This window comes from Papio anubis, chromosome 2 (genome assembly GCF_008728515.1).
Source record: "Papio anubis isolate 15944 chromosome 2, Panubis1.0, whole genome shotgun sequence".
Lineage (NCBI taxonomy): Eukaryota > Metazoa > Chordata > Mammalia > Primates > Cercopithecidae > Papio > Papio anubis.
This window is the reverse complement of record NC_044977.1, coordinates 191,522,524-191,548,971: the sequence shown is the minus strand read 5'-3', so window position 1 is coordinate 191,548,971 and position 26,448 is coordinate 191,522,524. Positions and strand designations below refer to the sequence as shown.

The 26,448-nt window shown below is 51.1% G+C and overlaps 1 protein-coding gene across 3 annotated transcripts in view; it reads right to left on the bottom strand.

Moving 5' to 3' along the window:
* Positions 1 to 352: 352 nt before the first annotated feature.
* Positions 353 to 26,448, bottom strand: part of BDH1 (3-hydroxybutyrate dehydrogenase 1) — a 61,666-nt gene continuing 35,570 nt past the window's right edge. For all 3 annotated transcript variants that reach the window (XM_031663909.1, XM_031663910.1, XM_031663908.1), the window contains exons 3-7: positions 23,403 to 23,475; positions 22,058 to 22,168; positions 10,373 to 10,514; positions 3,118 to 3,270; positions 353 to 1,368 (exon numbers count right to left, since the gene is read on the bottom strand). In XM_031663909.1, the coding sequence (XP_031519769.1) occupies positions 899 to 1,368; positions 3,118 to 3,270; positions 10,373 to 10,514; positions 22,058 to 22,168; positions 23,403 to 23,475 (949 nt within the window). In that variant the 3' untranslated portion in view covers positions 353 to 898. The remainder of the gene's footprint in view (positions 1,369 to 3,117; positions 3,271 to 10,372; positions 10,515 to 22,057; positions 22,169 to 23,402; positions 23,476 to 26,448) is intronic.

Sequence of the window (26,448 nt, the reverse complement as noted above, 5' to 3'; positions counted from 1 at the left end):
GCCTATAACCACAGCTACTCGGGAGGCTGAGGCAGGAGAATTGCTTGAACTAGGGAGGCGGAGGCTGCAGTGAGCCGAGATGGTGCCATTGCACTCCAGCCTGGGAGACTAAGCAAGAGTCTGAAAAAAAAAATAATAATAATAATAAACAAATAAAAAATCTCCATAAACATTCCCACCCCCTCCATACAGCCAGCTCTGAGTCACTGGCTGCTGGCTGGCCAGTCACACAGCACCATGGACATGCAGAGGTACCAGTGGGCACTTGGTATGTGTGGCTCAGATGAGGACACAGAGTTAGTCAGAAGATTCTTGGGCAAATGTATCCAAAACAGTCCTGGAATGCAAAATGTGAAGTGTTTCCACAGCAGTGGCAGGAACACATGACTGGCACTATTTATAAGCGATAAAAGGGTTATTTCATGCATCCTCTTTAAGCTGCAAATGCTTCATGTACAAAAGAAAAAAATCTGTCCTTTTTATTCATGAGACTGGCTTAAGGATCAAATGAGATAGTTTTTTAAAGTGATAATTTGGCTTGAAGATATAAAGGAGTTTTGATTCCATTCTATAATAAATCTGTTTTTAATATAAAGATCTTTTCTCAAAATCGCTGTATGAAATGATCTCCAGAGAGACAGATTCACCGTGTTTGCCCTGAGATTGAGAGGCCCCTGCCTGCCACTCCACACCCTGCTTGTGAAGGCCCAAGTCACTCACTATGCAAACAAGTCAGGTTGGGTTATTCCCTTTGGTTAATGTTAAAACCAGTCATGGGTCTTCCTGGAATGGTGGATAATCCACACGTGGATAATCAAGAGTTGACTATATGGGTTCCTCCCTCCCTCCCCTCCCCCCTTCCACCAGGGATCCCCGACAGAGGCCACAGAGAGACCCTTCAGCGGATGTAGATCATGTCGGAGATGGCTCCAGGCAAGTGGGTAATGATCTGCATTCGCAGCCACCAGTAGTAGTCCATGGGGTGGTAGCGGGTGTAGGGGGTGGTGGCGGTCAGGGCGTGTGTGACAGCATCGATGACAGGGGACGTGTCTGTGGAGCCACTGCTGCAGTAGGTCTCCATCTTGGCGATCTTTTCATCAAAGTACTTCTTGCCGTAGTCCTTGCGCACAACCTCAGGCAGCTCGTCCCACATCTTCTTGGCGATGGCCTGAATGCTCTCGGGGCTGTAGAGGCTGGTGGCAGCGATGAAGTTGCCGGGCTCCACCACACTGACCTTCACGCCCAGGGAGTGCATCTCATAGCGCAGGCAGTCTGAGAAAGCCTCTACCCCAAACTTGGTGATGCAGTACGGCGAGCGGGCCGGGTTGGCCATGCGGCCCAGCATGCTGCTGATATTGACCACGCGGCCTACAGAGGGAGACAGAGATACCTGCTAAGGCGGCACTGCCCTATGACATGGAGGGCAGGAGTCAGGCGTGTCTCCAGAGGCTTGGCTGGAACCACTTCTGACCCACCCAGGAGCCTTCTCATTCAGGAGGCAAGGCCAGCTCAGACCCACGCATCAGCATCGGCACCTCTGATCTTCCCTGGGAACCTGGCTGTGCCAGGCCGGACAGGGGAGGACAAGTGAGTGAGAAGCAGGAGGGCACAGTGTGATGGGCAACACACAACTGACTCAAAAACCAGATCAAGCCCAATGCGGTGATAATTTGGGTTGAAAACACAAGGGGAGAAGTGGGAAGCGAGACAGCTGTCTGTGTGGATCTGAGCTTTCACTATAGGCAAGGTCTGGTGCTGGTTAGGGAGAAATACAGCCTAAAAGCTTCCCCTTCCCCTTATGGAGCTTAAAATCCAGCTCCAGTAGTATGATGTGCCAAGTGTCTATCCACTGATCGCAACACTGGCGATAGGGGTTGGAGCGCAGAGGAAGAAGTACCTGGGGCTGCAGCTGGGAGGGAGCCCTCAGATGGCCCTGAAAGAGGACAGGGCCTGTGCTGTTAGAATCAACTCCCAACTCCATTCCACCCAGGTAGGGTGGAGCCTGGGTGGAGCCCAGGACAGCCTGGAAAACAGAGCAGCAGGCAGGGGCAGGGGCAGGGTTTCTGAACCTGACTTCAGGGCTAGGACATGAGGAGAGAGTCCTGGGCATTGGGAGAGTGTGGTGACCCCCCTACTCCTCTTCCTCCAAAGACCCTCAGCCACAGGCCCAACCTGGGGACATCAGGGGCCTCCTGCAGCTCCTCCTGGCCCTGGGAACAGAGGGGTTGGAAGTGGATAGCATTTGGCCCAGCTGGGGAAGCCCAGGCAGATCTGGGACCAGTTTTCCCTATAGGTGTGTACCCGGGAAGGAACTCGGCCCATCCAGGTGTGTACCGGGAAGGAACTCGGCCCATCTAGGTGTGTACCCGGGAAGGAACTCGGCCCATCTAGGTGTGTACCCGGGAAGGAACTCGGCCCATCCTGGGTGGAGGCACGTTTCAGAAAACTCTTTGAAGTCACTGAAGGGTTGGGGTTTTCATCTAAAATCCTATAGCTGCCCTCCATGTTCATGCCGGCTGTTGCTAGGACTTCACCATAGATATATGGATCTTACCCTTTTTGCCACAGTTGTTTGCTATGTCAGGGAAAAAATCCAAGTCAATGACTTCTGAAGAGGTTTGCTCACATTTGGCCACCCACATGGTTTGGGTGTTTTCTTGGTTTTCCAAATTTCTAATCTTGATTATTACTATTATTTCCTAATAGCACAATGATCTCATTTTTTAAACTACAGTATAAATAACCATAGAATGAATATGCCAAATTTTACTTAACCACACCTGATTGATACAAAGATGTATACACACAGCTTTGTGCAAAGGGTGATTCTCTCTATAGATTAGGTTCCCAGAGTGGGTGGCTGCTAAAATCTTGAAGCTTTTGCTGCATAGACCACTGACCTCTTACCTGCTCTACTTCCTGAAAGCCACACACCTCTCTCCCCCTACCTGGCCACAGCCCCTCTGCCCACCACCACCCCAGGCCCAGCACAGCCCCTGGGGCCACCCTTGCTGTGTTGTGGACGTTGGAGCTGCTGGGACAGGTATGTCCATTCTGAGCAAAGATGAACATGTGGGGCCGATTCAGGGGCAGGAGGGAGCTCCCTTTCCCACTCACCTTTGGCCCTTCGGATGAGGGGGAGAAAGGACTTCGTCGTCCGCACTGTGCCCCAAAGGTTCACTTCTGCCACCTCCTTGTAGGTCTCCATGCTGGTGAACTCCACCTCCCCGAACGTGGAGATGCCGGCGTTGTTAACGAGGCCCCACATCCCTGGACAGGGGAGGGATAGGTGTGCGGTGACCACAGGGGCTTGGCCCCAGGCATTGCCCATCAGCCTGCAGGCCAGCCTCCTTTCCACTCCTTTCCTGTGACTTCCCAGCCTCTTGCCCAGTGCTCTCCAGAAACTTTCTAGAGTCACTCAGGAGTGACAGGAGGTAAAGAGGCCTAACGTGCTAACTGCCACCCTCCCTTACGTCTAGAATGTCCAGTGCTCATGTCACATCTGCCTGGCTCGATTCTCTGGGCCCACCATGACCCAGCCTGCCATGTCCCCCAGCCTTGAATCTCACCTCACCTCAAATTCCCACTGCCACTCCACTCCACCCTATCCTATCCCCACAGCCTGAGTTTCACACCCCGTTCCTGTTTACTCATCTCTGCCTCTGAGCTTTCGCTCACATCTTCTCTTCTCTTGCCAGAAGCCAGGGAAATCACAGGGGAGGCGGGCACGCGGAGGCAGCTGTGTTTTGCAGGGACCTCTCTGAGTTCAGTTTTTTGGGGGGCAAAGGCTGGATGGGTCAGAGCCTCAGGACAGAGCTGGGCCCTGCCTCTTTGTTGTGGAAACCCTCAGGGTTCAGTCTCCCGTGGCCAAAGCCCCGTGCTCCTTCCCAAGGCGCAGCCTCAGAGCAGAGCTCCTGTCCTGGGACCATCCCTGCTTGTGGGAACTCGGTGCTGCTTCATTTTCCAAGTTAATCATGGAAATGAGTTTGTGTAAATGACAGAGTAATTGGTCTCTAGCTGCTTTCCTTCCGTGTTACCCAAATTAAAGCTTCATTCACTGCCCTCTGGTGCCTTCTCCTTCAATTACGGAGAATTAAGGGCATTTATTAGAGAAAGGAAATTGCTGGTTAACACAGTGTCCATGAAGAGCTCACACTCCCACTCTCCACCAAACCCTGTGGGTGTCTCCCTGCTCTAGGTCTCACCTGTGACCTCACTCAGATGCTAATGACAGGATCAGCGTCATCCACAACGACCCCAGAGCTCCCACTGTCTCCCTGCAGACGTGCCCTGAGTCTTCACCCTCTTCTCTTCCCAGGAGGAGCAGCTGGCCGCTCCCCACCTCTCATGGCTGACACTTCCACATCGTCTTCGAGACCACAGACACGGATCCTTCCCTCTCTTTTACGCAACTTCAGCTTTTCCATTGCCCATGACTCCAGCCCTTCAGTTCGATACACACAAATGTGTGTTAGATTAGTGTCTACAAATGCCACATTTCCATATCCCGGAGATCCTTCTGTCACTGTGCCACCTGCTCTCCCTCCCTCCACGCCAGGCTTCCAAGAACACACTCTATCCTGTAATACAAAGATTAGCCGGGCATGGTGGCGGCGCCTGTAATCCCAGCTACTCTGGAGGCTGAGGCAGGAGAATCGCTTGAACCAGGGAGACAGAGGTTGCAATGAGCCGGGATCATGCCACGGCACTCCAGCCTGGGTGACAGAGCAAGACTCCATCACACACACACACACACACACACACACACACACACACACACACTATCCTCTCCATCTCCCTTCCATACCACACTGGGTCCCAGCCCTCAGCTGTCCTCACTCTGTACTCTCCACAGTCTCCAGGGTGGTACACCAAGACCTCACCCCCAGTCTTCACTCTCCTCAGGCTCGCTACAATATCAGTACTGCCAGGACTCCTCGAGGCTCACTTCCCCCTCAGCATTAGTGATCCCCAGGCATCTCCTGCATCCACCCTGACACCTTTCTTTCACCTGCCCCCAGACACAAGTGGCTCCCAATGTCCTGGCCTAATCCTGTTCCTCTCAAAGTTGACGCAACTCTTAGGTGTCCTCATCTTCTTCATGTTTGTGAATTTTCCAGCTGTTTCATGTTTGATTCATAAGGGACAATATCCCATGACTTAAAATGCAGACAGCCCTTTTTCTACCTAAAAATAAAACAATGACATTTGACACTACTATCCAAAAAAGTTTAATGAAACATGACCCGTGAAGGCACACAGTCCCTGAATTACAGCTTTGAGGAGTGTTGAGAGGTGGTGGACCTAGGTGCCACCTGGAGTCCTCAGCCAGTGTTCTGAATAAACTCACGGAGGCATTCCCGCTGGTTGGGCAACAGCAATTTTCCTGCAACAACCCCAAGATGGCCTCCACACCAGTGGCCTCCCAGTTCTCCTCGGGAGTCACAGCTCTCTCCTCGTCCCATCTCCTGTCTCACTTCCACCTGAATGTCCCACAGGTCCCTGACTCACCCTAACCACCACCCTCACATCAAGTTTCCAAGCTGCCCAAGCCTGCTCCTCCTCTTCGTTAATGATTTTACTTTCGTCTGAGTCCTCCAGCTCCTCCACCCCTCCCCCATCGAATGAGTCATCAGGTACTGCTAATATTACAGATCAAAATCAACATGACAGCTGGCAGGCCCCTAATTAAGCCCTTTACATTCATTAACTTCCCTGATCCTCACAACCAGCCTGTAAAATAGATCCTAAATTGTCTCATATCCAGTCGAGGCAAGTGAAGCTCAGAGCGGTTAAGCACTTTGGTCAGTGTCACCCAGCTAACAGGTGGGGAGGGTGGGATTTGGACCCAGATCTGTCTGAGGACAAAGCCCCCACGCCCCAGGCTGTTGCTGGTTTCCTCTGCTGGGTCGGTTATTCCTCCTGTTTCCACTGGCATTCGCTTGGGTCCTCTCTCCCTGCGGCTGCTTGAGAAGCCTCCTCCTGGGTCTCCTTGTCTCACTCCTCCTCCACCTCATCTTCACCCCACCCTCAGGCCGACCCCCCATCAGTCACTTCCTGCTCTATGGTCTCCATCCCCCTCAGGCCATCCACCACTGCTATGGTCTCCATCCACTCCATTCCATCAGTCCACTGCCGTCTATCCCCTCAGGCCATTCCAGTCCACTGCTCTCCATCCCCTCCTCCCCATCCGGTCCACCTATGGTCTCCATCCCCCCCTCCGGCCCATCCGGTCCACCTGCTCTGGTCTCCATCCCCCCTCCTTGACCCCATCCCCCCCCCTCAGGCTATTCCCCATCAGTCCTTCCTATGGTCTCCGCCCCCCCCCTCCATTGCCCCCCCTCAGTCCACTGCTCTATGGTCTCCATCCCCCCTCAGGCAGACCTCCCCATCCCCCCTCAGCCTGATACCCCCCATCAGTCACTTCCTGCTCTATGGTCTCCATCCCCCCTCAGGCCAACCCCCTCATCAGTCACTTCACTCTCATGAGATTATCATCCACCTCCATTCCGGCCCCACTCCCCCCATCCGGTCTCTATCCCCCCTCCGGCCCCTTCCTTCCTCTATGGTCTCCATCCCTCCTTCCAGCCCCTCCCCATCAGTCCACCCTATGGTCTCCATCCCCCCCTCCATTCCTGCTCTGGTCTCCATCCCAGGCAGACCCCATCCCCCCAGGCTGGCCCCCCATCAGTCCCTGCTCTCCATCCCCCCTCAGGCTGACCCCCTCATCAGTCACTTCCTCTATGGTCTCCATCCCCCCTCAGGCTGACCCCCCTCATCAGTCACTTCCTGCTCTATGGTCTCCATCCCCCCCCTCAGGCCGACCCCATCAGTCACTTCCTGCTCTATGGTCTCTATCCCAAAGCATGGTAGGCCAGGCCTTTCCCAGGCTTCTCCCTTACTCCCCTGCGTGTGTTTTGCTGCCCCATCAGCCTGACAGCAACTTGTGTTGAAATTCTTCCCATGTTCTTATAGTGGTCTGATCCAGGCATGAGTGCTGGACAGCTCTCAGATCACTCTCCCACTTCACAGATGAGCAAGCTGAGGCCCACACAGGGGGCAGGTGCAAGCCCAAGGTCACATTTCTAATAAGAAGTGAAGCCCAGGTCTGGCATGGTGGCTCACGCCTGTAATCCCAGCACTTTGGGAGGCCAAGGCAGGTGGATCACCTGAGGTCAGGAGTTTGAGACCAGCCTGGCCAACCTCGTGAAACCCCTTCTCTACTTAAAAAAAAAAAAAAAAAGTAGCTGGGTGTGGTGACAGGTGCCTGTAATCCCAGCTCCTTGAGAGGCTGAGGCAGGAGAATCGCTTGAACCTGGGATGCAGAAGTTGCAGTGAGCCGAGATCGCGCCATTGCACTCCAGCCCAGGCGGCAGAGCAAGACTCTGTCTCAAAAACATAAACTAATTAATTAACTAAACAAATGTTGACTGACTGGTAAGTGATGTGCTAAGATCAGGCCGTGCCCACAGCCAGCTCTCGGGCCCACTGGCTCGGTGTCCCCTGGGGTGGGGACAGGGAGGGCTGGTCCCAGGCTCCAGATGTCCCGTCCCTCAGCGTCCTGCGGGCATGGGGACCGGTGGCAGATGGCTCTGCGGCTCTCACCAGACAATCTTCTTCATCTCGCCCCCCACCGTGGCCGGCTCCCTGGGCTTTGGCAGCAACTGTTCCACAGAGCCAGGCTGCAGGGCATCAAACTCGCCATTCAAATGTGCCCCCTCGGCGGGGCAAGGGGGAGAGGGTCCTTCTGACATGTCCTGCGTGGGGTGTGGGTCGGTGGCGGCCACAGCGGGTGGGAACGCTCCAGGAGGGCGCCACCTGGAGTTCACAGCCGGCATTGCCTGAGGGGGGATTGCAGAGGCGAGGCCAGGAAACAGCAGAGTGCAGAGGGGAAGCAGGGAGAGGGAGGAGAGGGAGAGGGAGGAGAGGGAGACGGGGAAGAAAGAGAGAGCGGGAGATGGGGGACACACCACCGCATATCTGACAGATGTGCTGTTTTTTCAGACCTAAACGTCTTCAAATCATTTTCCCAAAAAAATGCAGTATTGGTTAAGGAAGTTCATGGTGAGTGGTTTACTCACCCTCAGGAATGCACCGCGTGGAGAAAGCAGCAGGGGAAGGTCTGTGCATCAGGCTGGGGCTGGGGCTTGAGCTCAGATCCCCGGGCAGGGGGTGAACGCCTCCCCTCTGTGTGGGCCGGGCCCGCCCTGCCTTGCAGGTTCGGCTACCTGGCCAGTCCAGCACAGAGAGCGGAAGTCGTTCTGCCCCAGAGGCAGGGGGCGGGGGTAGGGGACAAGGACCGCCAGCCTGAGCAGCCCTGCCTGGTGCGTTCTCTGCTCGGGTCTCCGGTGATGATGCCTTTCCCTGGGCATTTTAAATCACCACAAAACCCACACTATAATCAATGGCTTTGTGACGCTGATGCAGCTGTTTTCCTGCCCAGTAGTTTATGAAGGCAATACAGCAGCTGCCCAGGGAAGGTGGGAGGGAGAATTTACCGCCAGGGAGGGGCGAAGCAGGCTGCAGGTTCTGAGCTGGTAATCATCCCAGCGGGACCCATCCTGCCTTTTCTTAACGGGACAGGAGCGCTGGCTCTGCCTGTTAATTCTTAAACAGATGTTCCGTGAGAACAGAGAACAGAGGGGCCTGTGAATGGCCTGTTGGGAGGATGGGAGGGACGGTGGGCTGATGAGGCGGCACATCACTGACAGGCAGAGCAGCAGCGTCACCGATAGCCACACGCGTAGCCTCTGAGGCAGCTGCTCTGAGAGACAGCACATCCGTCTGGCTGATACAGGCTCAGCAGAGCTCCCAGCATGGGATCTGGTCACTCCTGCCCTTTCCTCCTCCTTCCTCAGCTCCTGAGAGCTGCCCCACCCCATTCTGAGGGAAAGCAGAGGCCTGAATGAGGCATCCCTTTTCTGCCTGGGCTGTCAGGGAGCTCAAAGGTAAACGTCAGAGATTCGCTTCTCCAGATGCTGCTAGGCGGCCGGCTCCAGGGAGCTCCGTCCCCCATTGCTGTATTCTAGGTGAATGGCACTCCCGAGGTTGGAGGCAGAGCTCCTCCCACGAAGGCCCTCCACTGGCTGAACTGGAAGGATATTTAGTCCTTATGCCACTGAAACTTTCTGTAGCTTTTGACCCTGTTGGCTACTGGTACTGCCCCCTCCCCCAAACTTTCTGTTGTTTAGCTCTGGAGCACTGTATCCAACCTCTCTGACAGCTGTCTCTCCCCGTCCTCTAATCCCCAAACACTCACATTCCCAGGGGTCCCTCTGTGCATCTGCCCGACTCCCAGTGTCACCTCCTGCCGTGGGCACCGGCTCTTCCAGCCTGGACATTCCCTGAGGGTGGGCGCTTCGGTATCTCCCCATCTCCCAACCTGCTCCTGCCGTGCGGGGCACCAGGTGTCCAGGACAGAGACTTCACGTCTCACCTCATCCCCACATCCAAGTCACCAAGTCCGGCCAGCTTCGCCTTCTCAATACTCCTCACACCTGATCCTTCCTGTTTCCCATCACCTAGCACCCTAGCTCCGGACCCTCAAACCCACGCTTAACTCCCCCTTTCAATCCAGCTGCACATTGCCACTGCCGTCCTCAGAGGGAGCCTCACAAGTCTCACAACGATCAGGCCACTCCCTCAGGATGACCCCTTCAGTGGCTCCCCAGTGCTGTCGCGAGACCGGCCAAGCCCCCTCGCCTGGGATCCAAGACCTCCCTCCCCACCCTCCTTTGCCGCCACCCCCTCCAGGTGACCTGACCCATGGCTCATATTGAGGGGCTGGGCTAATACCACTGCCTGACAAACAGCCCCCACTACCCTCCCTGTGCTGCTCCCAGCTGTGGTTCCTGCTCTCCCCTCCTCTTGGAACGACCATCTCTGCTCTCTGCCACAATCTGCCTTAGCCGGCCTGTTTCCGCTGCACCCCCACGGCTGGACAGACCCCTCTTTCCTGTGCTGCTCTGCCTCTCTCAATGCATGGCTCCCTGATTTTGAACTCAGTCCCTCGGCTGAACTATGAGGTCCTGGGGACATACCGTGCCTTGACCAGCTTTGTGTCCCCGGCACCCAACCCAGCTCCTGGGCCAGAGAGGGCATCACTGGGCGTTGGCTGAACTGACCTGAATCACTGCGTAGCCACCTAGCACTCCATGAACTCTGAAATCACCTCCTGCCTGTATTTCTCCATTGCCCTATTGCACGGGTGTGTTTAGTGTCATCCCCTTCCTCCTATCGTGCAGGAGGAAGATTCTAAACAATAAGGAAAGGAGTGCGGTGGCAGGGTGCCAGCCAATGGAAGGTGGTGTTTAGCAAGCGCCCCTTGGAATGGCCGCATACACAACCCCTGCCGCCCGAAGGGGCGCCCGACCTTTCTCAGGGTCCTTCAGGCTCGAGCGGACGATCTCCACCACTTTCTCCACCTCTTCACTGCTGCAGACGTTGAGCTGGACGGTTCTCAATCGGTCACTGTTTAGGCTGTCCAGCTCCTTGACCCCATCATGGCCTTTGTCCTGGGGAGGAGAGAAGAGCTGTTTCTACCTCCTTCCTTCCCACCCTGAGGCAGACCCTGAGGACCCCTGCCAAGGCAGGAGCTGGCCTCAAGTCCCGGCCAACGCCTCAGGCATGTTGGCAACTGCCCACGGGATTCTCTGGAGGCCTGGCCAGGCCTGGCCCACCAGCGTGCGGCCCTTTTTAATCTGAGCACTGATGACCTATCAAGCACCGAGCTATATGCCACAGACACACCATGAACAGGATGGAGAGCCGGCCCCCAAGGCCTCACGACAGGATTCTTTCTCCAAGCAGGGGTTGCAAACTTATGTGGGGCAGGTGGGGGCCCTGGCGAGTACAGGACATGTCAGGAATTACCCATGTGGGGATGCAAGCCCAGGGTTGCCAGATGCTTACATTTTTAAGCTAGTAATTGGGAAATCTCTTAATTCTTTTAAGTGTTGGCAACTTACACACATTAAAAACAAAAACAAAAACAAAACAAAACACTGTGTGGGCCAAAGCACGTCCACAGGCCACATAGGACCAGCAGGCTGCCAGTTTGCCACCTCTGTTCTAAGCCAAGGGCCCATCAACTCCAAACTGGTAAGAGGCCAGAGCCAGCCTCTAATCCCAGCTCAGTCACTGAGCAGGCTCTGTGCACTCAGGGGTGTCCCCTAACAGGTGTCCATTTTTTCTGGCTGTAAAACAGGAACATCACCACCTGTCCTGACCTGCTCAGACTAATGGAGTAAGGAAATGGATTTGTAAGAAGCCTGTCAGAGTCTAAAGCACCACACAGATTCAGGTACTGCTAAACACGAGAAAGGCGTCACTCGCTCGGCAAACATTTCTTGGGCCTCTATCGTGCTCCGGCACCGTGCTAGGAACTGGAGGTCAAGATCGATAATTCAGCCCGTTCCCAGAGTCATGTTCTAGGGAAGGAGACAGGTGAAGAGTACATAAGCAACACGGTGACTGTGTGCTGTATGGAAACTTGCGGGAGGTGGGAGGGACACAGGAGGGATGGGCAGGGGAGAACTTCCAAAGGCAGTGACAGCTGAGGACATTCGCAAGAGGGGGCCGATGGGGATGGGGCACTGGGGGAAGAGATGAGAGGATACCACCATAAGCCATCGGTAGCAGGCAGTGCAGACACATAAGGAAGTGGTGGACACAGGGCTGGAGAGGTGAGGTGGGCAGGGGTCTGCCTGTGGGCATTGCCGAGCTGCCAGGGGGCTTCCATCTAAGCAGACAGCATTTCCTGAGTGTCCACTGTCCTGAGCACGGTGCTAAGTACGAGGCAGGTTGTATTGTCATATTTCATCCTATTTGATGTAACACGGTTTCTTTCACGATAGGCATGAGCTACACTCGATGTGAAAATTAAACAGAGTTGGTCATCAGTGACTTAATTGGCAGTGATTTTCCTGAGTGGTGCATGGCATTAGTGATGCCTTTTGTAAGAGGACTGGACTAGCTGCCAAGAATAAAGGGGTAGAGAAATGCCCACTCTCCAGCCAAGGGCTTGCCCATGGCACACACAGCTGCTACCGAAGCAAACATCCCAGGCGCAGGCAAGGATGGAAAGCCCAGGACGGTCAGCGCATGTCAGGGCTGAGCCTTCTGAATGCTTTCAACCAGAAGAACCCTAACCCCAGGACAGGAGAAATCGCATCATGCAATTTCAGAGGGCAGAGGAGGAAACGGTGAAGGGACTGCCCAGTGGGGCCGGAGGTGCTGGACATAGTCACCCCGGAGAGAAGACTTGAGTGGAACATGACTGAGGGAGCCAACTTGTTCCATGCAGCCACGGAGAACAGAGCCAGGACCAAGAAGTCAAGTTCAGCTCAAAATGAGGTGTGATCTTCAGTCTGGAGATGGCATGGGCTGCCTGGAGGTGTTTAGGCAATGAGTGTGGGTGGGGGGTTGTTGGGGGGTAGGAGGGATGTTTGGGGGTTGGGGGCATGCTTGCGGATGGGGTGTGGGAAATGTGGTACAGAGACAATCCAGGCACTGGACAGGAGGTCGCGCTGATCTCCCCTAACACCCCTTCCTTTCCTCGACTGTCATCTGCACAGCCTGGTTTTCCATTGAAAGGAGCCTCCCCAGTGGCCCTTCGAAAAAGCAATGTGACGTGACCCACGGAGTCTCTGCAGGGGCCTGGCACCAGGGAGGCCTTCGGACAGGGCAGCCAGGCTGGAGGCTCGGCGGGTCTAAAGTTTGGCTCTGAAAGCCCCTAGATGTGCCGAGCTTCCCAAACAAGACACAGGCATGAGACGCACAGGACAGATGGGCCTGGAGCTCATGCTGTCATTCCCACAGAGGACTCCACCGAGAAAGAACTAATGCCATCTTCAAGTCTAGGGTGCCACGATGTGATGCCTGCAGACCCCTCTCTTCCACAGGTGGCACACAGGTGCCAGGAAAACACGTGTCTTGCTTTAATACAGTCTTCCATCTGGTGGCTCTTCAAATGCCCCTTGGAGTGGAGCTCACGTGGTCTGAACCTCGGAGAGGGGGATTCTAGCTGAAATGCACAAGAGGCGTCTAAATGTCCTTCCTCTTGGGACTTGGTTAACCCTGTTGCTATCATTCATCTCTTCTCAGACCCCTATACAAGACCTCTCCAGTGCCCCAGACAGCATCATAAGGTCCCTGCAGTCCTCAGGGGAACCCCCCCTCTACTCCAAGTCAGGTTGCCCATGTAAACTCTTAATTTGGCGGTTTGACAGTGAAGAGTCTTCTTTCAGAGGAAACTAGGGGATTACTCCCACTGCCCATGGCTTCAGGCTTTAGCGTTCAGGCTCCGCAGGAGAGCAACGCCACCCTCCTGTCTTCACCTGACAGGCCCCCAGGAACCCTCATTTGCCTTTGGGCAGCCTCCACACCCCGCTCCTGACAACCACGCCAACAGGGAGAGAAACTACCAGTGTGTCCCCAGTTATTCAGGGAAACCTTCCCAACCACCCTCAGCCTGCTGGCTGCAGACTCTGTTGGCCCGTCGCCTTCAGGGTCTACCTGTCCTCAGACCAAGACTGCCCCTTGGGCCACACCACCTCCCTGGCCCCAGAGTTTCTGTGCTCCCTCTGCAGGTCTCTGGAGTCTCTGTCCACCTCTGTCCGGCTGCTCAGGGACAAGCTTTTGTTTCCGCTGTGTTGGTGCCTGTGCAACCGGCTTATTGATAAACCCACTTCTTTACTCTTACTGTCCCTTTCAACCTCACCTGTAAGCTATTTTTTTCCAGCCCTGGATGAAATTTCAGGCAAGTCTTACAGCTTTTCCACTCATTCTCAGACAGTGGACAGACAGCCTCTTTGTTTTGGCATGAAGAATCCTGTTCAGTCTCTTAAGCAAATAATTCCAGCCCAGCCAGGTTTGAAAACCCAAACTCCCAAACTTGTATGCAAGGTAAAGCTTTCCCCTGCCCAGCCCTGAGGGCTGCGGGAAGTAGGTGCTGGTGGAGGTTGTCTTTCTCACCGTTTTCTAGCTCCTCCTCCCCTCCTGTTCTTAATTTCTGATCCTTCCAAGGTTGGATCCAGGGGCAGCAAATTAGGGGCAAGACTGTAGTCATCTGAGGCTGGCTGTTGTCTGTTGTTGCTGCCCCGAGACGGCAGGTGCACAAAAGCCAGCTATTCCTTCTTGGGGTGCTTCTGCAGAGTCCACAAATATTCTGCCCTGGAGACCTCCAACCGCCGCTCCAGAGGCAGGGCAGCGTGCGTCCCCGAGCCGGGCATCTGCTCCCTCAGCCCCTGGCCTCAGTGATATACCCGCTTCTGGCTGGGGCCACATGGATCCTCCTAGCCAGCTCACTGGATGGTTGCCCTTAAGGTGACTCCAAGCAGCTCTCTCTATTGTCCACACAGGGCCAGGCAACTGTTACCTGCCCGGGTAGAAGGACAGCCCTCTCCCCACCAGCTCTCTGTGCTCTGCTCCCAGACCAGCCACTCCTACCTCAATCTCGGGCCTTTAGACTTCTTCTGGTAGACATTAGCATCACATTCTGTGGCCTCCAGACTCCAGGGCACACGTGGTAAGCCAAGAAGCTCTCTGGGGAGTTCCAGAACTTGCAGAAGTCCAGAAGCTCTCCAAGGCATTCATATGAAGCCCACCTCGTTTTACTCGCCATCAGAGGGAAAATATCAGCACACTAACAACTCTTTCCAGGCACTCAACCTCTTCTACCTCCATTCTTTATAATACTGAGGCAGCCAATGAGCTGATTCTGGCAAAAAGGTTTTGGTCTCTAGCATACATGTTAAGGTGGTTTAGCACCTCAGGGAAGAATATGAGGACGCTCGACCCACGTTATATGTCAGCATCTTATCACACGTGTTAGAAACACGTCAGAGGGGAGCGAGCCTGGGCACCGTAATGTTCACAGGATGGGCAGGAGGAGGAGCTAGCAAGCAGACGGGAAGAACCCTGAGAGCATGGAGTCAAGAAACAAAGTGTTACGGGCAAGGGTGGTTTATTTGGTCAAAAGCTGCTGCTGGGTGGAGCACGATGTGGTCTGGGAAGTGGCCAATGGATTTGGGAAAATGGGGGCTATTGGTATCCTTGACAAAAGCTAGGTCAGAGGCACTCAGGGACCTTCCTAGTCTGGTCCTGCCTTCTTTTCCCAGCTCAACAGGGCACTGGGCTTTGGCCACCTCAAACTACTGGCAGTGCCTCATATGCCACCTGCCCCTGTTTCACAGGGAGCTCCCGTTCATCCTTCCAGATGGTGGTGAGACGCCACCTCTCATTAAGCCTTCCCTGTGCTGATACAAGATCTGCTCCCGCGCCCCTCACTTCACGCTACTCCCCGCTCATTCTGCTTCAGCCACAGGGGTTTCGTGCTGTTTCTCAGGCACACCCTGCACACTCCCTCCTGGGGCTTTGTACTGGGCTGTCCCTCTTCCCCTGGATTTCTGTGACACTCGCTCCCACACCTGCTTTGGATGAGGGAGCTCCAATTTACCTTCTTGGTGTGATCTTTCCTCCCTCTTGAAAATCTGACACCCCATCTACCACATTCATGCTGTATCTTCTTTTCCTGCTTTATTTTTCTCTACTGCTTTTACCACCCCTCAGAGAAGCAATTTACTTATCTTATTCCTTGTCTATCATCCCCCCTTGGAATCTAAGCTCCACAAGGGCAGGAACTTTTCACTGAGTTGTTATATGCTGTATCTCCAACAGGGAACACTGGCAGCTTATCGTAGGTGCTCAGTAAACATCTGCTGAATAAATAAGTACATAAACAGCGTGATGGGGCAAAGCCTGATCCAGGTGTGTTGTACCCCCTCTGGGGGTGCTTTTCTGCAACAAGGAGCAGAGATGTGGGGAGGTAATGCGCACAGGATATGGTGGTGTAGGTCTGTGTGTATGAGTGAGTGTGCGCGCGTGCGCGCGTATGTGCTGAAATGACCCAGGAGAGAGCGTGGAGCCAGTGACGTAGGAGGTGGCAGACATCTGCTGGAGCTAAGTCCTTGAGTTGGCCCAAGGCAATAAGATATGAGACAGAAGAGGAACACTAATTCTGAACAAGAGCAGACTGACTGTTTAGGTACAGATGTGGCCAGAATCCGTCGTGGGGCTAACACTACAGAATCAGGCTAGAAACAAATTCCCCCTTTCAACCCCCATGGTGCCTTATCCAAAGTCTCTGGTGGTGCTAACTGCTTTCTGACTTGCCTGACTGGTCTGAGATAGCAGATGGAATAGGTCAAGAGGTAGATACCAACAGACATAACCTGCCAATGAGCTTGTCTGGTACTTTCTTCAAAATACCAGTCAACCTATTCTAGAATCACTGTTGCAGGAGTGGAAGGACCTAAAACCGCCAGTCCAATCCTATTGGTGTAAGTAAGAGGAAACCGAGGCCCAGGGAGGAGACATGTTTGCCCCCTTCCGGGGTTAGTGGTTAATCGGGGACGAGAACCCAAGGCCCTTTTGAAGAGTCTTCTGCAGCACTGAGCAGCCTCTGCCCTGTGCTGTGGAATGTGAGTAGCTTCCTGTGTCACTGGCCAAGCCAGCACAATGGCACAGAAGCCTAACATCGGACAAGGGACTTTAAAACATTTTTATGGCATCATGGTTCTTGCTGGGACCTGCTGTAGCAGGTCCACATTCTGCGGAAGAACCCAGCACCAGGGATGCCACACCCATTCCCCAGAACCCTCCCCAGACGGGTTCTCTCAAGCACTGTTAGGAGTGCGACAGCCTTTCAGGGGAGCGGTTTGGGGATTTGAACAAAACCTAAAACCTGCACGCCTTTGCAACTTGCATTTTCACATCTACACAGTGTTCCCAAGAACCGCCAGTGGAAGGAGGCAAAGACGTACGTGCAACGTGACTCACCAAGGCTTTGTTAATACAGGTTGAGCATCTCTAATCCAATAATCCCAAATCTGAAATGTTCTAAAATCTGAAACTTTTTGAGTGCTGACATGATGCTCCAGGGAAATACTCATTGGAGCACTTTGGATTTTGGATTTTCAGATCACAGATGCTGAGCGAGTATAATGCAAATATTCCGAAATCTGGAAAAATCCAAAATCCAAAACACATCTGGTCCCAAGCATTTCAGATAAGAGATACTCAACCTGTAATAGCGAAAGTCACAAATAATGTATACACCTGCGTTTAAGCTGCCTTGGAACAAGAGACTGGGAAGACTTTACTTTGTTACATAACGTACTTCTGTATTATTTGGAGTTACTATGAATATGTTTTACCGCTTTCACAATTCAAAAGAAGTAAAGATGAAAAGGACAAAAAAACCTGCTCTGATCCAGATGGAAGGATGTTCAGAGCGTGTCAATATAAATGATTTCTTGTACTTGTTTATATTATTGAAATTTTACATTGAACAGGTATCAAATATTACAAAGATATCAAACATCGTATGGAAAATTCCTCCCCTGGGTTCCTACGGCCTTGAAATAAAGACAAACGTCTCAGCCACTGAACAGAGAAAGCAAGTTGTCCTGAATGCCCACACTTCCCTTCATCCTTCTTCTGCAGCAGTGGAACGCCTGACGTTTTAGGCCAGGTACATATTGTCTCAGAATACTCACTACATTTTCCAGCCTTCCTTGCAGCCAGGTAAGGCCATGTGACTAAGTTCTGGCCCAGAGAATGAGAGCACAGCTGATATCTGGGAAGCTTCTGGGTCATGTCCTTAAAGAACAGGGGTACGCGCTCGGAAAAGAAATACAATAAAAACAACACTGAGGTACATTTCCTACCTATCAGAGAGGCAAAAACCAACAGCTTGATGCATACTCTGTTGGTGAAATTGTGTGGAAATAGGCACTCAAACACTCCGGGAGGGAATGTAAAATTACATGACCCCTATGATGGAAAATTTGGGAACATCTTTAAAATGACAATATATTTTATTTACCCTCTGATAAGAGCAATCTCACTCCCAGGAATTTACTCTAAAGGTCGCCCCCCAATGGCTGGACGCAATGGTTCACGCCTGTAATCCCAGCACTCTGGGGGGCCGAGGCGGGCGGATTGCCTGAAGTCAGGAGTTCGAGACCAGCCTGACCAACATGGTGAAGCCCCCTCTCTATTAAAAATACAAGAATTAGCCAGGGGTGGTGGTGGACACCTGTAATCCCAGCTACTTGGGAGGCTAAGACAGGAGAATTGCTTGAACCCGGGAGGTGGAGGTTGCAGTGAGCCCACACTGGGCCATTGCACTCTAGCCTGGGCAACAAGAGCGAAACTCCATCTCAAAAAAAAAGAAAAAAAAGGGATAACCCCCCAATAATAATGAAACTACAAGGTTATTCATTGTGGCATTATTTGTAATTGCAAAATATTGAAAGCACCTAAATGCTTATCTACAGGAGATTTTGGTGAAGTAAATTATGACCCACCCACTCAGTAGTGTGCTTCAAAGCTGTTAACAAAGTGAGAAAGATCTCTGTGGGGTCATACGGACTCCGCGGGGCCATACAAACTCCGCGGGGCCACCCGGACTCCACGAGGCCACCCGGATTCCGCTGGGTCATACGGACTCTGTGAGGTCATACAAACTGATTTCCAAGATACATTGTTAATGTTTTAAAAAACCAAAGAGTGCATGCAATGTGCAAACACTTGTGTAACATGAGGGAAAATGAAAGAATGGAGTGGAACAGATAGGAGGTGAAGGAATCACGCTACTTTGATTTTACCTATTTGTATAATTTTTGACTTTACAGGCTTGTTAATGGTTTACATATTCAGAAATTAAATTATATCAACAAGAATCAACAACAAGGAAAATAGATCACAAATAAATGGCATTATATTTCAAATAAATAATATAGTGATAAAGAAAAAACAAAAATTAATACAAGTAACTTTTAAAAATAGTGCTTTGGGCCAGGAGTGGTGGCTCATGCCTGTAATCCCAGCACTTCAGGCGGCCAAGGTGAGTGGATCTCCTGAGGACAGGAGTTTGAGACCAGCCTGGCCAACATGGTGAAACCCTGTCTCTATTAAAAATACAAAAATTAGCTGGGCGTGATGGTGGGCACCTGTAATCCCAGCTACTCGGGAGGCTGAGACAAGAGAATTGCTTGAGCCCGGGAGGCGGAGGTTGCAGTGAGCCGAGATAGTACCACTACACTCCAGCTCCTGCTGGGCGACAGAGCAAGACTCCGTCTTAGAAAAAGTAATAATAATGCTTTGTATACCTTCAGTCATAACTTTAAAGTCAAAAAACACTTTAACGAAATCCTAAATAAGCTCTACTGTGGCAACCACGGAGGTGCCCCACTGCGACCTCCCTTCAGGGAAGTCCGCTGCAGGAACAGTTGACAGCTACACCATCGCAACCCCTGCAACTTCACAGCCATGGCGTGAACGCCGCGACCACACGTGCCTGGCCTGCCCTCAGCCAATGGCCGCACACGGAGGGATCGCAGGACCATTCCTGGCCAACACTGGTCTCCTCTAACAAACAACCTTTTCTTGGGGCTTCCCCAGGGTCCCAGCCAAGACTCTCAGACGACAGACACCGCAGTCTGAAGCTCTGCCTCCCTAATCTTCCTTCCTTGCGATTTCTTTTTTTTTTTTTTTTTTTTTTGAGACGGAGTCTCCCTCTGTCGCCCAGGCTGGGGTGCAGTGGCCGGATCTCAGCTCACTGCAAGCTCCGCCTCCCGGGTTCCCGCCATTCTCCCGCCTCAGCCTCCCGAGTAGCTGGGACTACAGGCGCCCGCCACCGCGCCCGGCCTCCTTGCGATTTCTTACCACACTCTGTATTGCAATCAAAAGCTTTCCCCGCCTTTTTCTGCCCCTTCCCCCTTGAAACATTCTAGGCATTTCCCTGATCAATCTCTTGCACATCTACCCCTATTTTGGCATTGACTTCTCGGAGGATCCAAGCCGACACATCTACTTAGTAAGTTTTGCCGTCTGTAATGGTATGAATGTAGCGATTCTGAAACTACGTTGTGTGTATTGTAGGACTAATCAATTGAGTAAATATATTGAGATAGGAATTAGGGTCTAACTGCAGGAGAAGGAGGAAACAAATATGGAATGAGATAAGCAAGGAAGAATGCTTTGTGTTGAATTGGAGTAGATCAACATAACCTCATGATTTTATGAATAAATAAATAAAATCACAAGGTTACACTGACTTTATATGTATGCCATAGATAGAGTGTGTGCATGTGTGTGCTTCTGTGTGATGATATGATATATACATCTTGTAGCTCTGTCCACTGACAGGGGCAGGATGAACAATGCCCCGAGCCCCACTGGCGATGAGCCCACCTGATGCCCAGATCTTGGCTTCTAAATTTCATTAAAAGGAGCTAGGTAGAAAACACACATCTACAGAGAGACCTGTGTGTGAAAGTTCATAGCGTCATTATTCACAATCACCCAAAATCCAAACATTTTTATCCAGACATCCATCAACTAGTGAATGGATGTTTTAAAAATATAGTATAGCTGGGCAGGGTGGCTCACGCCTGTAATCCCAGCACTTTGGGAGGCCGAGATGGGCGGATCACCAGGTCAGGAGATCGAGACCATCCTGGCTAACACGGTGAAACCCCGTCTCTACTAAAAATACAAAAAATTAGCCGGGCGTGTGTTGGTGGGCACCTGTAGTCCCAGCTACTTGGGAGGCTGAGGCAGGAAAATGGCATGAACCCGGAAGGCGGAGCTTGCAGTGAGCCGAGATCACTCCACTCCACTCCAGCCTGGGCAACAGAGCGAGATTCTGTCTCAAAAAAATATATATATGTGTGTGTGTGTGTGTGTGTGTGTGTGTGTGTGTGTGTGTGTGTGTATATAGTATAGTACAGGTGGCTGGGTGCAGTGGCTCACGCCTGAAACCCCAGCACTTTGGGAGGCTGAGGCAGGTGGATCACCTGATGTCAGGAGTTTGAGATCAGCCTGGCCAAGATGGTGAAACCCCGTCTCTAATAAAAATACAAAAATTAGGTGAGCCTGGTGGCTCATGCCTGTAGTCCCAGCTACTCGGGAGGCTGAGGCTGGGGAATCACTTGAACCTGGGAGGCAGAGGTTGCAGTGAGCCGAGATTGCACCCACTGCACTCCAGACTGGGTGACAAAGTGAAACTCTGTCTCAAAAAAAAAAAAATTAAATTAAAAAAAAAATATATATATATAGTATAGGCACACAATAGAATACCATTCAACAATACAAAGGAATGAACTACTTATGCATTCTGCAACATGGATGACTCTCAAAAACATTACACTAAGTGTTCAAGAAGCCTGGCACAAAAGGCCACGTATTGTATGATTCCATGTAGATGAAAAGTCCAGGAAACGCAAACCTACAGAAATAGAAATCAGTGGCCGCTCGGGGCTAGAGGTGTTCGTGGAGACTAACTCCCAGTGGTGGAGAGAGAGAATTCCGAGTGACGGAGTATTCTGAAAGTGGACGGTGGTGGTGGGCGCACAACTCTCTAACTGGAGACCTGCCCACTGTTTGCTTTTGCAGTCTCAGGTCCCAGTGCTTCCCTTCATGCCCCTTAAATTCTCCTCAATGTGTCCCAAAGGAGCCTCATGCTTTCAAGCCTCTGCTCAGGATAGTCCTCCTGTCCAGCAGGTAACTCCTCCCAGTCCCCACCTATGGCAGCGTTATTTACTTGCCATGGCCCAGAACAAATGTCACTTCCTCTGGCCTGCCATCATCTATTCCTTCCTTCTATATAGTCTCACCAAACATTCTCACACACCCCTGAGAATCTTCTTCACTCTAATTCTTCGGCTGTGTCTACGCATGGCTGTCTCCTCACCACTTGACAGGGAGCAACTTCAGGGCAGGGACAAGATCTCATTCTTCTACGTACCTAGCAAAGTGTCAGGTACATCAGAACATTTGACAAATGATGGATGGATGAGAGGATGGATGGATGGATGCATGGATGATGGATGGACAAAGCTATGAAGAACAAGTGGGACTGAAGCCAGTGGAAAACGGACAGGCTGGTTTAAGCAAAGGTGAGCCAGTCGTTAGGAAAGGAATTTTTAAAAGACTATAAAACAATGACTTTGTGTAAAAGACCATGGTGAAGAAGATAACTGTCTCTTACCTTCATCAAGCAGCCAGCAAACACAAGGAAGCCTTTTGAATGTAGATGCTTGGCCAACGAGAACCCAAATCCAGAGTCACAGCCTGTGACCAGGACAGCTTTGCTGCCAACCTGTTTTACAAGGTCAGATTCCATGTTAGGAACCAGGCGTACAGGGGCAAAGTGACCAGGCCTCTCCACCCTCTGTGCAGTGAGAGCTAGTGCTTCCTGAGTGGCCCCAGCCTGGCCCTCCCTACCTTGTTCTTGCTGTCTGGAGAAGCACCAAGGTATAGTGGAAAGGCCAGGTTCTAACCCAGACTCTGCCACCAACCAGCAACGTTGCTTGGGAAAATTACTTCTGCCTTTAGAATCTCATCTACAACCCCCCATGCTACATGTGAGAAACAGTGGTCTTTGTTTAAATGGTCAATGTAGTTAGTGATAGAGCTGGAACTGAAACCAGGGCTAAGAGATTCCAGAGTCTAAACTCTTCTTTTTTTTTTTTTTTTTGAGACGGAGTCTTGCTCTGTCGCCCAGGCTGGAGTGCTGTGGCCGGATCTCAGCTCACTGCAAGCTCCGCCTCCCGGGTTCCCGCCATTCTCCTGCCTCAGCCTCCTGAGTAGCTGGGACTACAGGCGCCTGCCACCTCGCCCGGCTAGTTTTTTGTATTTTTTAGTAGAGACGGGGTTTCACCGTGTTAGCCAGGATGGTCTCGATCTCCTGACCTCGTGATCCGCCCGTCTCGGCCTCCCAAAGTGTTCTTTTTTTTTTGACATGGAGTTTGGCTGTTGTTGCCCAGGCTGGAGTACAGCAGCGCGATCTCGGCTCACCACAAAACCTCCACCTCCCGGGTTCAGGTGATTCTCCTACCTCAGCCTCCCGGGTAGCTGGGATTACAGGTATGCACCACCACGCCTGGCTAATTTTGTGTTTTTAGTAGAGATGGGGTTTCTCCATGTTGGCCAGGCTGGTCTCAAACTCCCTACCTCAGATGATCCATGCACCTCAACTTCCCAAAGTGCTGGGATTACAGGCGTGAGCCACTGTGCCAGACCTCCAGAGTCTGAACTCTTAACCCCTAACTTGCTGGGTGGGGCTGGGAGTTCTGGCTCCACACTAGGCCTCCACCGATACCTTCCTGGCTGGGAGGGGCTGGAGTGCCTCATTACTGCTTCCTTCCCACACGGATGGGGGTATGTGAGCTCATTACTGATGAGGGGCTTTGGGGGAGGTTTAAGTGAGAAAGTGGCTCCGAGTGTCCTGGAAACACTAAAGCCCCACTGTGAGGGTAGCTCAGGGCCCAGGGGCCCAGAGGCAAGGGTTCTGACCATCCAACTGGCTCCCAGGTAGCTGGGCTTCCACTCACCGGCTCCACTGCACCGGCATAAGTCCGACGGCCAGTCGGGATAAAGGAAGTAGAACCAAGCAATAGTGGGCGTCTGCAAGAGAAAAGGAAGCCGTGAGTACAAGGACAGACCTTGTTCCTGGGCAGAAGCAGCTAGACAGACCCTCAGCCACACTGGCTGTCTCTCCAGCCCCGGCTCCTGGAGACAGCTTGCTGTACAACTGAGTAAGAGGCCCTCTTCCACCAGGGCTGCTGGCTGACAGGAAGTGAGCCAGCATTTGCTATGGCTATGTTTGCCACTGTCCAGGAAGAGCCTTCCTGAGAATAAAGTCAATTTTGAAGCTATTTTTGTTGGGCAGGCTCTGCTAAACCCTGGCCATCCAGTGTCCCACTCCAACAAAGGTCCATTTTCTGCTTTCTGAGGTGACATAGATAGGTAATGTTTCAAGCTAATTCAAGTGTGAACTATCCTTGCAGTAGTATAGCTTTGCTAAAGCCTTCTGCAATTTCGATGCCTTAATTCCCAGTAGGCTAAGCTTCCTGATAGTTATTTCAATCATACTTTTTATTTTAAAATAATTGTAGATTCGCATGCAATTAAGAAATAATACAGAGAGATGCCAGATCTTACCTAATTTCCTCTAAGGGTAGCATCTTGCAAAACTGTATTACCATATCACAACCAGGATATTGACACGGATACAATAAAAATACAGAAATTTCCATCACCATGAGAATCCTTCATGGTGCCCTTTTATAGCCACACCTACTTTCTTCCCACCCCACACCATCTTTAACCACCACAAATCTGTTCCCCATCTCTATAATTTTAGCATTTCAAGAATGTTATGTAAATGGAATCATACAGTATGTATCCTTCAGGGGCTGACTTTTTTCATTCAACATAATCCTCTGGAGATTCACCCAGATTGTTATGTATCAATAATTTGCTCCTTTTTCATTGCTAGGTAGTGCTCCATGACACACGGTATCACAATTTGCTTAACTATTTACCTACTGAAGGACGGCTGAGTTGTTTCCCATTTGGGCATATTATGAATAAAGCTGATTGAACGTTCCTACACAGGTTTTTGCGCAAACATTAAGTTTTCATTTCTCTTGGATAGATGATTGGGGTGCAATTGCTGGGTCATATGGTAGTTGCAGGTTTAGTTTTTAAAGAAACTGACAAACTGTTTATGAAAGTGGCTGTAGCATTCTACACTCCCAGTAGCAATGTCTGAGCGACCCAGTTTCCCCATATCCTTGCCGGCATTTGGTGGTGTCACTATTTTCTAGTTTAGCCACGCTGAAAACTGTATCATGATATTTCGCTGTGGTTTCAATCAGCATTTCCCTAAAGGCTAATAGTGTTGAACATCTTTTCATGTTTATGTGTCACCTGTCTTAGTCTGTCTGGGCTGCTATAACAAAATACCATAGACTGGGTGGCTTATAAACAACAGAATTGTGTTCCTTACAGTTCTGGAAGCTGGGGAGTTGAAGAGCTAAGTGCCAGCAGACTGTATTTGGTGAAGGCCCACTTTCTTCATAGACAGATGTTTTCTCACTGTAACCTCACACATGGCAAAGGTCTCTTTTATAAAGACACTAATCCCATTCATGAGGGCTCCACCTTCATGACCTAATCACCTCCCACAGCCCCTACCTCCTAGTACCAATACCTTGGGGATTAGGACTTCAACACAGGAATTTGAGAACACAAATATTCAGATCATAGCACCATATGTTTGGTAAAATGCCTCTTCATGTCTTTTGCCCATATTCTATTGAATTGTTTGTTCTTCTACCCCGTTGAACGTTGAGAGTTCTTCAGCTGTCCTACCTGTTAGTCCTTTGTTACATATGTGGTAGGCAAAATTTTTCTCCTAGTCTATAACGTGCCTTTTCATCCTCTGTAACAGGGTGGACTGCAGGGGAAAGTATCTCACCTGGACTCGGAATCAGGAGACCCGGGGTTGTAACCCAGACTCTGCCACCAACCAACTACTTCTGCCTCCAGGATGTGTGTCCTCATCTACAATCACCCATGCACCACGTGGGACAACAGAGGAGTTTTAAATGCCCAAGTAGTTAGTGATAGAGCTAACTAGTAAAACCAGGGTTGAGAGAGTCCAGAGTCTAAACTCTTAACCCCTAAATAAAATCTAATTTTTCCTTTTATGGGGCACGCTTTTGGTATCAAGTCTCAGAGCTCCTTGCCCCCAGAACACAAAGATTTTCTTCTATGTTCTTTTCTAAAAGTTTTATAGTTTTGGCTGGGTGCGGTGGCTCACGCCTGTAATCCCAGCGCTTTGGGAGGCTGATGTGGGCATATTGCTTGAGCTCAGGAGTTCGAGAACAGCCTGGGCAACATGGCGAAGCCCCATCTCTACAAAAAATACGAAAATTAGTCAGGCCTGGTGGCTCACACCTGTAAGTCCCAGCTACTTGGAAGGCTGAGGCTGCAGCATCAACTGAGCCCAGGAGGCGAAGGTTGCAATGAGCTGAGATCGCACCACTGCACTCCAGGCCTGGGGGACAGAGGGAGACCCTGCCTCAAAACAAAACAAAACAAAACAAAAAAAGTGTTATAGTTTTATGTTTTACATCTTAAGTCTATGATCCATTAATTTTTGTATAAGATGTCAGACCTAGGTCTAAGTTTTGTGTCCATTTGCTCCAGTGCCATTTTTTGAAAACGTTATCTTTCCTCCATTGAATTGCTTTTGCACTTTTGTCAAAAACTGGTTGGGCATATTTGGGTGGGCCTATTTCTGGATTTTCTATTCTAATTCATTGATATATGTGCTGCTACTTTAGTTTTCTTCTTCAAAATTCTTTTAGCTATTCTATTTCCTTTGCCTTTCCATATAAATTTTAGAGTAATCCTGTCTTTATCTATAAAAAATATGACTGGGATTTTTATAGAAAGTGTGCTAAACCTGTGTGTCAATTTGGGGAAAGTTGGCATCTTTACTTTGTTGAGTCTTCCAATTCCTAAGTACAGTATGGGGTTTCCATTTACATAGATCTTTGATTTTTTTCATCAGTGTTGTGTAGTTCT